The sequence below is a fragment of the Zosterops lateralis genome (genome assembly GCF_965231275.1).
Source record: "Zosterops lateralis genome assembly, chromosome: 3".
Lineage (NCBI taxonomy): Eukaryota > Metazoa > Chordata > Aves > Passeriformes > Zosteropidae > Zosterops > Zosterops lateralis.
In genome coordinates, this window is record NC_139764.1 from 49,079,785 (window position 1) to 49,095,372 (window position 15,588).

The following is a 15,588-nucleotide window of genomic DNA, read 5'->3' on the forward strand; positions in this document are numbered from 1 at the left end:
TTTTAGTAGTATATAGTATATGGATGCCAATAAAAATAACTCCTGGAAAAAGGTTTTGCTGAAAACTTTTTAAGTCAAAAATTTAGATTTAGTAAATAGTCTTTAAAACATACTTTAACATGTGCTTGAAACTGAAACAAAGTTCTTAGGTTTTTGGGTTTTAAGTAGCAGAGCCACAGAACTGCTGGGATTAATCAGAAAAAGGATCAAATGAAAGTAAGTTTTAACAGAGCTGGCAGTCATCTGTCATTGAGACAGTGGACTTATCCATGTATGGCATTTCTATGCTTTTAAATGTCTCTTGACATTTAAATTAGAACTTTACATTTACATTTGGAAGAAAAGGTTTTGCAAAATGAAGTAGGTCAGCTTTTGACAAAGATGTAAAGTGTTTGACAGCTTCTGAAGTCCATATGTGAGAAGAGTCATATTTCAGGAGGACATCACCAAGGACTTCAGAGCTTTCAGTATTTTCAAACTAAATCCATATTGTATGATGCAAGACACTTTATTTTGTAATCTATAGGGTGATTTCCATGAGAGTCTACTGCACATTATTCCATGCACCAAAAATTTCTACAAAAATAAAAGCAGCTCATTGAAATCTCCAGCATTACAAGGACAGTTAAGAGCATCAAAGGTGACTCTGGTGGCCTGGATGTCACTTAGTTTTTCTGTGAAGAGCACAAGAGCATTCCTTGTAATGTGATGTGGACTTTGCTTCTAACTTGCATTGTCTGGCTTTCAAATGAAGGGTAAAAGTTTAGAAGTGAGGATAGATCACAGACAACATCTGTAGTACAAAATGGATTTCAGAAAACTATGAAAGGACACTTTACAATTTCAATATAGATGTAGGTAAGCTGGAAATAGGAAAGTACATTTTGGGCATAAAAACAGTTCTCCTGTGCAGTCTTCCTTAAAAACAATGTTTCTAATTATAAGTGTCATTTTTTGACTATTTAACATTATGTAGTTAAACCAACTGCTCAATGAGTAAGAACAGTTTGAAGAGATTGAAAGAAATTCTGATCCCCTTTGACTGAATTAAAATTCAAGTTTGCTGTGGACATAGTTACTAGCAAGTCTCCCTCTCTTCAAGTTACTGTTCTTTTGCAAATGTGTATGTCAAATGCCATGGTTTGAATAATTCAGACTAAGTAACAGATTGGAAATATTGTGGTAGCTTAAATAAAATAAACAGTCATAGTCCTGAAGTCTCTGTTCTAGTAATTTACTGGGCTTGGGCTGTAAATGTGAGAGAAGCTTCCTACAGTGCAGCCTTTAAAGCAAAGCTGCACTACTCAGTTTTCTTAAAAAACTAAACCACCACGAGAAGCAGAGCTGAGAGCCCCAGTCTGTAAGTCAGCACGGAGACTTTCCCTGCATGGGTTGTCTCCCACCAGCCTGGGCGATCAGATAGCTCATGGCAATTAGTCTTAATAAAGCAGTAGTGTGTTCCTAGGTGGAATAGCTGACTCTACTAATTGCTGGCAGCCGTTTCAGGGATTCTGGCTCCTTACATTTAAGAGGAGAGTCATATGACTTCATGCTCAGTTGTTGCTTGTTAACGTGACCTTTCCTTTTCCCTCCTCCCTGTAGTTTCAGTGTGGGAAACTAAACAGTGCAGCAGTGTCAGTTTAAGGTTCCCCCTATAGCAGCAGGCAAAAAGCAGAAACTTAGAGAAGTGGAATACTCTGAGATGACTACCTGAGTTTGCTTTCTCCTATGAGTAACTACTAATTCTATGCAGGAAAGGTCTCAGATACCTCAGCTATGCTCTGGCTGGCCTTCAGTCTGGCAAGGAGCAGCTGCATCCATGGAGTGTAATTCCCTGTTTGAGACAGGTGCTGCTGAAGCAGCTCCTCACAGCACGAGGAAGGCTGCCATGCTGGAAGGGATGTGGGGACACAGGGTGCTCCAGGGGGATCTCCCTGCTCTCAGTGTTTGAAGGATGCAGTCAGACCAGGGTCACAGGAAACTTGCACATAGGCACTGTCTTAAACAAGTGTAAACCTTCCCAAAAGCCAAAGGTGACAGTCAGGTAGAGTTTGTCCAGTTTAGTAGGAAGATGGCAGCCTTTGGCCTTGGGTGACTTTTGGGACCAGTATTCAGCTCTGGGACTGGGTAAGTGAAAAAAAAGCAACAAAAAAATTGTTATTATGTGCTATTACATTCTCTTATTTTTCTTGGTCAGAGTGTAGGGTTGCAAAAGTTCATCCTGATGTATTTAGGCAAAAGCAGAAACGGGATATGTAAGTTGGCAAATGAACAGAGTTACTGTCAAAAGTAATTTCTGTATTGCATAACTGATGTTGAGATCTGAATCCATCAGCTGTTCCTAAGAAAAGGAATTGGTTTTTCCAAGATTTGAAAGTTTTGTAGTTGGTTTTACTTTGGTTTTTTCCCCCCAGAATCTGTGATTTCTGTAAGGGAAACAAGCAGACAAACGCAGAGAAATGCCAAAGCAACACTGTGTGAATTCAGAAGCAACAAAAAGCACTGCAGAAAGTACTGTGATAGGAAGTCAGTCGAGTTTGTACTGTCACCTTGGCACTAGGCAAGATGATCAAAATGCAAATTGGATCTTGGTTACTGGCAGTGTTTAGTGTTTCAACAGTCACTAGATATGACAGGACTACAAAGGAAGATGGGGAAGACTTAGGGAGAAAATACTGCTGAGTCCCTTTTGGAAAAGTGGAAGCAGCACATCATGTCCCGCTGGGAAGGCAGTACTATGGCAGCAACATCTCAGAGCTGTGGGACTGCACGTGAGGGAGCTACAGATGGACAGTGGCTGGAGGGAGGGATTCTGACTCCCCTTTCCCAGCTGGCAGTGACAGGGTGGAGTCCTTGTTCTGCTGCCTGCTCAAAAGGTTTGGTTTTGTTTTTCTTATCCAGTGCTCATCTACTGCAAAAGCTGTGAACTGCCCAAAACAGGGAACAGATGATACAGGTTTCTGAATAAGTGACATTTCTGAGGCATTTGGTGGTCAAAAGTACTCTGTGAACTAAATAAGTGATGATGGGAAAATGCATTGTGTATTAGGATAGTAATTTCAAGTCATCAGACATAAGATACCAAATATGTTGTAATTTACTGACAACCTAGAAAGCTGGATGGATTTCAGCTCCCTAGCAGGTTTTTTTTTCTGACCTGAATTTGGTTTGACTTAGTTGAAAGCAAGGAAACAAAGAGGAGTCAAAATTTGTGGCAGACTAAGTTGCTGAAGCCTGCAAATGCTCAGCAACACTGCTATTCCTCTTGCTTTCACTGAACAGCTGCAGGCAGCTTCCAGTTCCCTGACTCAAAGGGAAATTTGGCAGTTTAGTTTTCTTTTTCTTGTCCTCTCTGCATTGAAACTGTAGAGGCTGAAAAGTCAACCTGGAATCAATAGGCGGTAAAAATACAATTTTGCACTCCTGCTTCAAGTCATTTGTTAATAAATCTGTTAGAATGCAAGCTACCTCCCACACAGATGAGATTAGCTCCTCTGCTCACAGCAGGACTCAAAAACTGCAGAACAACAGGCCCCTAGGGCTGACCTTAGCTAAGAAACCCAGAAGCAAAAGGTCCTTAACTGTAGAAATCTGGACCAATTACTCTAATCCAACTGTTGCTGAAAAGCACACATTTTAGGCTCACGTTACAGCATGTCCAGCCAGCTCTGGGTATTATGTGATATGGCAAAACCTTATGTGTACCTGTACCATGGGTACCATTCTAATCCTTGCATTTAACTGGTGTTATTCCTCCCCAGAATGTTTCTGTGCTGGAGAACCACCACTGGCGCTCTACCATAGGCATGCTTCGAGAGTCACGGCTGCTCGCCCACCTGCCCAAGGATGTCACGTAAGTGTCCACCAGAATCACTGAACCTAGGCCATGGCCTCCTTCTCCCTTCTTAAAAGCACACTGGCAAAGAGGCCCAGGCTTCAGAATAGGCTAAACTTCCTGCCCCTTCTTGGTGCCACTATAAAGTAATGAGACAACGTTATACAGTGGAAGTATTTTTTAAGACCTGCCCACTTCTGCAGCGCAGGAATGGCCACTCTCAGCAGCAGGAACACAGAGAGTCCCAGCAAGAGTGGACTTGTTCACACAGATTTTTGGCATTTTTCATTTTACATAGCACCAACCGAATATGGAAAGATTTAGTGATTAAAAACGGGAAATTGAAGGAGTTAGTTGAGGAGCATCAGGACTGCTCTGAACTTCCACACCTCACTGTACGAATGTGTTCAGTTTTTATGGATAAAGCAAAGGACGAGCAGCCACATAAGCACCTTGGCAAGTTGCTGCTAGCTTTTTACTTGTGTTAGTCCCACCAAGGATGGAGATTGAGACAGAGAACAGACTGCAGTCTTTAATTTTAAATCACAGGTGACCCTACCAAGAATATAAGCAAGTTACCTGGAAGCAATAAGCTCCAAATCCCTCCAGAAATTCTTTGCATCAGACCAACAATTTTAAAGGACATCAGTCTAGACCTTCACAACTTTGACTGCAACTTCAAAGTTGCAGTATTCACTGCTCACCTCTGAGCAGCTGAAGTAAGACGTGAGCATTTTTCTTGATGCAACATGCTGTTGTTTCACGGTGGGTTTTTTTGTATTTTTCTAGCACTTTTCAGAAGCTTTCAGAACAGCCTGTGCATTTTTCTTCTACAAGCATTTTTCTTCTACATTATCTATTCTTCTTGAACCCATTTGGGCAGGTAGAACAGTTGTACCCCACAAACCCCAGCAGAGACTGACCAAACATATCAGACTGGGTCCATAAAGAAAGAGGGAGCTTTATGCCAGCTCCAGTGATCCAGAGCTAGTTGTTTTGAGCTCTTAGTGTTGAATGGTTCCATGATTAAAGGGGCTTATTTACCTTCATTGCAGGCAGGACATTGAACAGCAGTTGGGCTCCCTCATCTTGGCAACAGACATCAACAGGCAGAATGAGTTTTTGATCCGTCTAAAATCTCATCTTGACAATCAGGATTTGAGGTTGGAGGATGCACAAGACAGACATTTTATGCTTCAGGTAACTTCAAATTTTTTTTTAATTGTTTTTATACATTTCTCAGGCCGCAGTATTTCCTAGTATATGTTAAGAGTAGTATATTATAGGATGTCTGGACATCAGCCTCTCTGTACCTATTACCATAAACACTTCCCTTCTGCCACCTTCTGGCATGTCAGGCAAGCATAAAGTGCTTCCAGTATTTCCTTATGTAATTTCCTTGAGTTAAAAAGCTGTGAATGCGACAGATACAGGAGAGTGTCAAATGCTAAGGAATGAAGATAAGATAGTAATTATTTTATTTCCAGAACACTGCTTCTCTTGCCAGGTAATGCTTCAATTTTAATGTCTCTCTCTCTTCTGGCAAATGTCACTCCACTGGTGTTATTTTCTAGCACCATGCAGGAGAGCCCCCTTGTTGGTGTTCTTTCCAGGACAGCCTGACATCAGGTCTCCAAGTCCTGTTCCTGCGATGGATGCTCAGAAGCTGCCTCTGCAGAGACAGCTGTTGCCATGGCAGCAGATGCTTCTCTAGTGCATCTGCCCAGCTAATGAAAAACCCATGCTTTATTCAAAAATCAAATAGGTTCACCCTGGTTCTTCCAGCTAAGCAGCAGTCATTAGCAGACTCTTAAGAATAAACCCCTACCTATTAAAGCATTATTGTGATTAATGTAGCTGCATATACTTGTTTCTTTAGAGAAATTACATTAATTTCATTCTGAAATACATAAAGAAGTTGAAGTAATCTTTTTCATTTATTAAACAAACACCTACTTATTTCCCTTCCATCAAAGTTACAGAAAAGGTGACAGCTGCAAGGAAAGAAGTGCTGATCTGTTAATTCTTCCCCCTCCAGCAGCATGGGAAATGTAGTAGCTTCTCACCTGTCCTCCCTCAAACACAGTCTTTTGTCAGATTCCTGCAGACTGTGCAGGGCAGGGTGACAGGTTGACCATATTTCTGTACAGATGAGGCAAGAAAATGGTGCAAATGCCAAAAGCAGAGGAATTACAACTCTCAGATATGGCAAAAAGGATTCTTACATACTAGGAACTTAGGAACAAGAGAACAGACATAGTAAGATTTACTTATCTGGTGGAATAGTTACGGAAGAAGAAAAGAAAAAAAAATTACGAAATCTTGATTGATTGGAGTAACCTAAAGAATGTTTGAAGGGTCCTTGCAGTACACAATAATATTAAGGCTAATCAGCTTAACCCAAAGAGAAAAATGACTTGGAGATTTCCCTCTGCTGGTTCACAGGTCTGAATTCTTACAGGAAATGTTTATGTTTTCTTCCTGGGTGCCAGAATGACTTCTGACTTCTGTCAGACTGAATGACTGTGCTCAGTCTGAAGAAACAAGGCACAAGATATTTTGTTTCTAGGCAGTAAGACAGGCAGACTATTACCTGGTTTACTTTTCTGAAGTAGTTACTCAGTTTTAAAAACCTTTTCCCCTGTACTCATTCTCCAACAAAGCACTTAAAAGTACTAGTTAACTAAGTGAAACCAGGCCAGGGGTAGTGTGGAGAGCCCTGTGCTTAGCTTTGTAAACAAAAATATGCAGACATTAAGATGAAGGGTAACTGAAGTGAGATGCAAAGTCACTCACTGAGACCGCAGAGAAACCATGCCCAAATACACCAGCTTGGCTCTTCCCTTCCTTGTCATCAGCCATAGATGCCGAGCCAAGCAGTCAGCAGGAGCCAGCCTGAAGCTTTTGTTGGCTTATTCCTTGCAAGGAATATCCAAAACACTTTGCAGCCTTGGCATGTGGCCCTGCTCTTGTTTTCACTACGGTAAAGTGGAGAGCTGAATTAAAGTTTTGTTTGCAGCTTAAATAAATGCTTTTTCCTCAAAGGGCACATTTGGATGAGGTCAAGTCTCTGAAAGGTAATCTTAACCCTTCACAGCACTGCTGGTGGGGCCAGGGAGTTCCATGACTGCAGATTTACTGCTGAAGCACTGCTAAACAGTAACTTCTCACTACTGCTTTTCTTCTTGCTTTCAGATTGCACTCAAGTGTGCTGACATTTGCAACCCTTGCCGGGTCTGGGATCTGAGCAAACAGTGGAGTGAACGGGTCTGTGAAGAGTTCTACCGGCAAGGTCAGCCCCTTCAACTCACAGCAGTCCCCTTTCCCCTCAGTTTTTTGTGGTTTCTGTGTGGCAAGTCAGAGGTAGCACTGAAATGTCCCTTGGGAATGAAATCTTAAGAGATACGCTGCCTCATTGGAAAAGTGGGAAGGGATAGAAGAGCAGAAAGTTTTTCTCTTCTCCTCTATCACCATCAGGCAGGAAGGGAGGATTTTGCTGTGCCTGAGTACTTAACTCAGCTGAAAAGGCCATGGCTGGATTCTTCTCTGAGACTCTTCCAGTCACCATGAATGTTTCTGAGCTGGAATGGTGCCGGCGCCACACTGCCCCAAAATCCTAGTGCTGTGTTTTGTCTCGCTTTTCGTGCTTCCACTACAACTCTGATGGGAGCCTTACTCTCACTGTTTCCCAAATATGACACATTCTTCTGCCTGCAAAAGCAGAGAAAGGGTTCAAACAGCTTCCCAGCATGCTGTTGAAAGGGCCAAAGCAGGCAAGCCAAACCTCAGCTAGAACCTACTGCAAATGTTTTCAGACCCCTGCAGAGAGCACAGTCAAGTAGGGGATTTTTTGAAACGCAGTAATTGCACCATTTGGCTCTGTCTGCATAGGCAAGGTCATGCTGTGCTACAATACAGGGTGCAGCAGAGTTTAATCACTGCTAAATTCTTTGTTCAGAGCATCCTGAGAGTTGAAGACAAAGTGGAAGAGCACACCATGAAGTTCTTAATTCATTTAACATTCTGCACTACAAAATTAAGCCACATCTGAGTTGGTACCTGGTACAGTTAGTCTGTAACAAGGACAAACAGGTCAGCAAGGTAATTTTGAGCCAATGTCAGTTTAAGCTGGTGAAATGTCTTTGAAACAACTTAAGCAACTTGCCCAATGCACCTTTAGTTAGTCAGATATATAGTGAAGGCATAATCAGTATGCAGCTTGTGAGGTGCAGTACTTCACCTTTATTGAGGGACCGTGCTGAGAAAGACAGTTCAACTCTTAAAAATGTAAGCCTTTTCCACTGCCCACAAGATTTGTTAGTCTAACATCTAAAATAGACCTTTGATAGGGGATACCTGAGTACATGAGACCAGTAAGAAGCATCACAAGGAGAAAAGGAGCATTTTATGAGGGACAATTATACAGAAATGGTGGTCTGACTATCACTAGTGGCTGTATAATGCTATTCAGTGGTACAACAGCCCCAGTATTAAACAGCATGCATTTAGATACCATTATCACTTTAAAGTGTTTTTGTAGACCTGTCTACCCCCTTACACACAGTGATGGGCTTGAACGTATTTTTTGGCACTAAGTTTAACATTTGGAAACCATAAGGTCTTGTGTTTTGATTTTTAACTATAGATGAGGCAGATAATACCACAATTAGTGCTTTGTTTAATCTTCCTTCTGGAACAGATACAAAGTTTTAACATTGTTTTAGTAGAACATTTCTAAGGTCATTTTAATAGAGACTCAGATGCTGATCTTCCTATGTTATAGTGTATCTACACTACATGTTAGTAAATGAAATACACAATCCAGGCACATTTCATGGAGCATCTGACCCCTACAGCAACTCCTAACAAAAACCTTTCCTAGAAAAATACTTCGTTTTCAGATCTTCTAAGTCAACACAGCTAGGAACACTGGCTAAGTAATAAAACTTGATTTCTATATATGAAACTGAAAGTAGTAAGAAAAATCTTTCAAGAAAATGGCTAATGTTGAAGCAACATTAATGATCAGTTTCTCTGACAAGGTTTTAAAATTGTTTGGAAGGTTTTTCCTAGCATGACAGTTCTCAGGAACTAATTCATGCAGCTCCTTTCATAGTAACTTGAAACAAAAGAAATTGACCATCATTTTAAATTTTTACCGTGCAAAAGCAAATCTTATTTTTGTCAATTAAGTGACTTCTGAAAGACACAATCGTGTGGATGTACTTTGAGCCAGACAGATCAACCATTTTCTACCCAGGACACCTACAGAGGGGCTATCACTGGAGTTAAAAATTTTTTTTTTAGTCAAAAAGTTTTGGAGGGGTAGATGAGAAGAAGACAAATTGCACATTTGGAAACATGAGAAACTGTTATTGTGTCTCAGTTTTGCTAAATTGTAGCATTTGATCATGAAGCTAAAAATGTTTTCCTGATACTTGTAAGTACTCAATTAGAACTGAAAATACTCTTCTCACATTTAAGTGATTGCATGCTGCAGAGGGAAGAAAGACAAGGCTTAGAAATGCACACAGTGTTTTATATGGAGCTATAGAACCTGAGTAGCACAGTAGCCCAATAGCAAAAACTGCTAGTGGGGAGAAAAGATCTTTTAAACAAAAACAGTGGATTTAAAGCAAAATGTTTCTTTATGGGTTGAATACAGTGTTTTGTCTAAACTAGCAGGTCTGTCTTTCTTACAGGAAAGTTTTTCCTAACCAGTGCTCACTACATCCTTATTAGTAAATCAGATGGACAAAATATTATTGTCTGAGAGGAAGTGGCACATCTAAGCTTGCACACAGTTAACTCTCACTTCCCTTCCATACTGTAGACAGGAAAGGTCCTGTACCTCATGCAGTAACCAGGATTGTACACTGGCAGGGAAGGCTAACAATTACAAAGGATGAACTTGTTGTACTCACAGAGAGTGTTTGTTTTAAGAAAACCCCTACACCCAAAACTTAACTCAGAGCAATCTTTGCCTGAAGTAATTGCAGGCACAGAGGAATGCAGTCTCTCCAGCAGAAAAAGTGACTGTTGTCTTGCATGGCAGTGAGCAAATTACACCCTCTGAGATGTTTTTCTGCTGAATTCTTAAATCCAGTGTGGTAGCTGCTATTGATTACCTTCAACTCCATAAAAAACATCTCCTGCCATCACTATGTACAGAAGCTCGTCCTGTGTGTCCATTTCTGCAGAAATAATTTCTATGGACTGTTTATAAGCATTTTCTCAATGTCAGAGCTGGTCAATTCTGCATCAGGAGCAATCTAAGGTGGCACCTGGAGTGAGCAGATCGCTCAGCCAGGTTTTTCTTCCAACAATTTGAAACAGTCCCCAGGGCTGGTCACAGCAGGAGCTCCCTGCAGGAATCTTCAGGACAGTCCCAGATTTAGAACTGGAGACCTCCTGGTCCAATTAGTCAAATGCTCTGCTATGAAGGTGGCTATGAGTCCAGCCAACTACTTTGCTGTCTCAAGTTAGTCCTGTGCAGATGCCTCTCTGGTGACTCCCTGGGATGACCCAGGAAATAAATATGATCAGTGCAGCAGCAAAGGCATAGCTTGATACCCAGCTACTGCACAGTATTAAGACAGACATTTAATTTCATCCTTTTTCCACATTTATAACTTGAGCTCCATAGCTCTTGACACTTGAAACATTTCTAGAGTCCATGCTTTGGTCCTTATTAGTTGGTTAGGGCAGCCACAGCTGTGGGCTACCAGGCTCCAACTCTCTTCCCTTTACAAGCCACTTTCACAAGAACGCACTAGCAATTTCCACTACAGTACCCCTGGAGATGCATTTCTAAAATAGATATACTGCAATTTTCTGGTAGGAAGAGATTTGAACAATGAGTAAGTGACTAGAGTGTCTTTCACATGAGAGAGTCCATTTTAAAAATTTAGATCCTCAGAACACTTACATGCTCAGATTTAATGTTCATCTAAAAGTCTTCTTTACTTAGATTTTTCTTTGTATGGATAATTGGTTCTCTGATATCTAAAAAGTCCAGAAAATGAAGGTATTTAGACATTTACCATGGTCATCATTGGTAGAAGATTCCAACTCCTCACACTGTGTGAGTGTGGCATAGGTATGGAGAAGAGATAAAAGTGGCAGAAAATAATTTTTTTTCCTTTTTCTCCAGGTGATCTGGAACAAAAATTTGAACTGGAAATAAGCCCCCTTTGTAATCAGCAAAAGGATACAGTACCAAGCATCCAGATTGGTAAGTATTAGTTGCATTCTCTTCATGTTTCTCTCACTATGCCAGAAGCTCTAAGATAAACTTTTATCCACCTTGTACCCCACTCTGATCCAGTTATTTTAACAATAAGAGCTGCTGAAAACATAAGAGTTAAAAAATATGTTCTAAATTAAAATGTTCAAAAAGAAACGTATCTAAGCCAAATGTTCAACAGAAAGACAAAGGAGTTTTTGCATAGGGGAAAAAATACCCATTGGAAAAAATTGCAGCCAGTGTTAAACGCCGGTTACTTTCTTGTCTGCAATCTCCTCCGAGGGTTGCTGACTGTCAGTTTACTGTGACACACCCAGATAAAGCTGTATCTTGTCACGTATGCTGGTCAAAAGCTGTGAATTTCAAAAGGAATTGATGTTCTGTTTGAGAGTTTGTTGTTGTTTCTCATCAGGGTTTTTGCCACTTACCTTGCTCTGTGCTTTCAAGGCACTTGGCGTGGCAGTGCACTTCTGGAATTACCTTGTTGCTCACCAGCTGTCCCTTCTGTGTTTCTCCAGGGTTCATGACATACATCGTTGAGCCACTCTTTGAGAGGTGGGCCCAGTTTACAGGCAACACTCCACTATCTGAAAACATGCTAAACCATCTCAGGAGGAACAAGGCCAAGTGGAGGAGTCTGCTCCACAAGCAACACAGCAGTAGTAGGAGCAATGACCACTCAGGCCAAGTGACTAGCAGCCAGGAACAGACTTTAAATGAAGAAGAGACTCCTTAGTGGCAGCTTTACACTTCTCCTTCTAGCACTGCTATCTCCGTCTTGGTCACAGCAGCAAACACGGTCCCGGGGAGCAGGAGCCTGTTGGCAACACCGTGCAAAGGCAAGAAATGGCAAAGCTCTAAGGGTCCTCACAAACACACCCATGGTTCTGCTGGGTTTCCTTCTGATCTTCACGTTCCTCTCCCCTCTCTCCATTCTGTGCATGCCTGATGCCATTTGTCACTCCTGATCGCAAACTGCCCCAATGCAGAGTCCCAGTCGGCAGCAGGGAAGCCAGGCCAGTCCTGACTGCCATGAACCAGGGAGGATTGCTGAGAGAACAGGGGGCACAGAGAGGCACTCTTGGTAATCTTTTCATTTACCACAAGTCATATGGTGACATATGTATATAGGCCCAGAGCACCACGCTAAGCTGGCAGCTGGGCTGCACATTAAACCACCAGCACCTCCAGCATTCAGAGGTCATGGACTGAGCGGGACAGTGCTCGCAGAGGGCAGAGAGTTGGGTTGTTTTAGTAGTTAAAAACCTTTTTAACTTTTGTATTCTGTGCACTAAACAACAGATCTATAAACCTTGGACTGAAGTTATCTCCATATACACACCTCCAGTGTAACAAGGCTCGTTTTGGTAATCATTTTTATGCCACTTTGGATAAAAGACGGGCATCTTCTCATTGCAAGGAACAGGATCCCCTCGCAGCCAAATGGGAAGGTGTAGTACAGTTTAAACCTTTGAAACACGAACAGATCTATCTTTTGAGTACTGTTTCAAGTTACCTGTTTATATTCATGTGTACATTTTCTGTAAATAGAAAGCGCTACTGATTCCCATGCCAAAATACTGGAGTACTGTGGGATGATTGCTACCTGTAAAAACATTGGCACTGTGAACAGAATACTGTTAGTTTTAATACAAGAGAAAGCATTTGTAAATATGGTATAGAGTTTATTAATATACACCATTGTTTGTGGATAAAAGCCTTAACTTTTAGCATCCTTCATCTTCTGATAGCTGCCAAAATCATATGATTACAAGATATGATTCTGAACTGCCTTTCCACTATCCAAGGTGTATCAAAGGTAATTGAGGAATGAAGTCTAGCAGGATAACTTCTTGAAAACTTCAAACACATTCCATATGGGTCCGTGTTGTTAATCCATGGCACCTTGCACATTCGGTCTAGGCAAATGTTTCACAGAGCCTGAAGTTTTTAAGTTCAGAAAAAACCCCAGGCCCCAGAGCAAAACCCCATGATTTGACAGTTCAGCCTGATTACCATTTATTCAAAAGTGTGAATTTTTACTAAATAGCTTAGTGATCTACAAAGCACGGCATTAGTTCTGGAGTTCATTTGTTTTCTTGAGAGATGTTGCAGTGTAGCTGATTTTTCCCCCACATTCCCTCCCTTCTTAGATAGTCAGTGTCAAAATGCATTTGTATTTTTCTTTTAATTAAGAGAATACTTCAACTGACTTTTTAGATTAGTCTCAGTCAATGAAGGAAAAAATGTGTTGTAGTCAGACTATTAAGAAAAATCCTCTTAGCTATCATAGTGGCTGAGGAATTTTCTATGATCTCATGTTTGTGAAAGATACTTGGCCTTAACTATGCCATAAACAACCTCAGTTTGGAAAGTCTTTATTAAACTTTACTTAAGCTTCCACCATTTCAGTGAGATTGTATTCTCAAACACTACTGCGTTGCACCAAAGGGATTGTCCCCTGCTCCTCTGCCCCCAGAAAGAATAACTGCATTCAGGTGAAGTACAGTGTTGCTGTGAACCTCCTGTACATCAAATCTGTACAGCTGCTTTCCAAAAGAACAAGTAGGTATGGCCAGTTAGTCACATTTGGATATCATGTTGGCATGTGAAGACCTTGAAGAGACCAACAAAGAAAGAGCTTTTTAAGTTGGTGTTTGAGAAACATGAGAAAGATGTTTACTCACAGAAAATGCAAGGAAAAATATAATACATTTTTCTCAATTACATGGGATATTGACTTGATGAGAGAAAGTTCATGCTCATAAGGTGACTAATATGTTCAGAGGAAAATAGAAAGCATGAGTTTTAGTGAAGGATGATTTACTCCACTAATTCTTTGTATGTATCTTCAGAGAAAAGAGGCTGAAACCCAGTGAAGTAAAAAAGGGCAAAATGCGGTGAGCACACAAAGCACTCCAGCGATGTTTTTCTGCCCCTCTGCTGTTATGTAAGGTACAACCAATAGAAAACCTCCTTCTTCCACTAATCTAAATGAGATTTACATAATAGAAGGACCACGGCAAGCAAAGGGCACTCAAGAGAGTTGTAGTAGAATTAAACTGTTTCTAACTACAGGATATAAATGTCTTTTTAACCACATGGGGATGGTGGGGTGGAAGCACCACCACTTTGCAGCTTTTTAGGTGTACCTTTCCTTCTGACAGATGTAGGACAATTATTAGGACATTACGTGAGTAATGTAATGCACTGCTTAGAAGCACTTAAGCCCATACAAAAGGATGTAATTTCATGTGTTTTATCTTTTTACTAAGAAATGGAAGCCCTTTTCCATGTAGTTCAAAGAATTCTTTAAAAATGCTCTGAAGTTTAGTTAAACCCAGCGTCTAGCAGCATAAAAAGCTCTTGACAGAAACGTTGTTGAGCTGTTTCTGAAGAGCTTCCAGAAAATAGGTCCAACAGGAAAGCTTAGGTACAAATCAAATTTTGTTACAACCACATTAAACCCAAGCCCTTTTCTACAAGTGGAACCTAGAGGTTCCATTACAAGTTTGCTCTTATCACATTAAAACTTTCCAACTTTAGAAAGCTCTTCTGAAAATTATCAGGCTGTGGGGGATTTTGGTGCACTGAACATATCGGCCAGATTTCAATCACCTTGTCTAATGAAACAGTGCTTGAAAGAGGTTCAATGCTTCTGTACTTGTGAGCCAAACCCATTACACAGGTTTGGGCCTGGGCCAGTTTGCCTCAGGTGCTCCAGACAGAAGTGCTCGGAAAGGGTAGGCTGTGGCAGCAGATGCCTGGCAGCCAGATTCCCTGGGGTCTGTAATGCAAAATGCAACCACCTGATTTCCCGTAGAAACCATAACTGGTACCAGCCAGTCCAACAGCACAGTGCTCAGCACATGCACTTGTGATACATTTGGTATTCTCTGGTTTGGAGGGCATTTCTGCACTGGGGTTTCTCCCTAGTGTGCCAACAGGCTGCTGATGCACAGAATAGAAAAGCTATGCAGATAGCACAGATTTTGGTGGTATCAGCCGTATCAGCCACTTTACAAAAGGCCCTTTTAAATGACTTTTCTTTCCCACTGGGCCAGTGCAGCTGAAAGATTTTGAAGTTTTCAAACTGCATTAAGGTTTTCATATATAGAAAAAGGAAAAAAACTGTTAAAATGTTTTTGTGCCCCACAAATGCGATTAAAATCTAGCTGCTCTAAATGAAGATTTCATACCATCTAAGAGGCAATTCTGTATAACTAACAACAATAAGAAGTGATAATAAGTGACAATCTTAGGCTGGTTAAAATAATGCATACATATGTATTGTCATTAAGTAAAGATTTTCCCTACCTTCGTGTTTTTAAGTGTCAATGGTCCAGCCACCAGTTGAATGGAGAATAAAAGGACTATGGACAACATGTACCTTTGGAACACAAGGAACAAAGACAGAAGTAGCTGAGATTAAGTAGAGTCCATGAGGAAAAAAAAAAAAAACAAAAACCAAAACAACAAAAACCACATGATCTGCAGTTGTATCTAA

General features: G+C 40.9%; 1 protein-coding gene across 6 annotated transcripts in view; it reads left to right on the plus strand.

Annotated features, from left to right (window-relative positions):
- The window catches only part of PDE7B (phosphodiesterase 7B), a gene marked incomplete at its 5' end in the record, with an annotated part of 168,464 nt that extends 152,901 nt beyond the window's left edge, over positions 1 to 15,563 (plus strand). For all 6 annotated transcript variants that reach the window (XM_083858594.1, XM_083858593.1, XM_083858596.1 and 3 more), the window contains 5 exons: positions 3,762 to 3,853; positions 4,891 to 5,035; positions 7,031 to 7,127; positions 10,989 to 11,069; positions 11,600 to 15,563. In XM_083858594.1, coding sequence (XP_083714720.1) covers positions 3,762 to 3,853; positions 4,891 to 5,035; positions 7,031 to 7,127; positions 10,989 to 11,069; positions 11,600 to 11,817 — 633 coding nt within the window. In that variant the 3' untranslated portion in view covers positions 11,818 to 15,563. The remainder of the gene's footprint in view (positions 1 to 3,761; positions 3,854 to 4,890; positions 5,036 to 7,030; positions 7,128 to 10,988; positions 11,070 to 11,599) is intronic.
- Between the last annotated feature and the right edge of the window lie 25 nt (positions 15,564 to 15,588).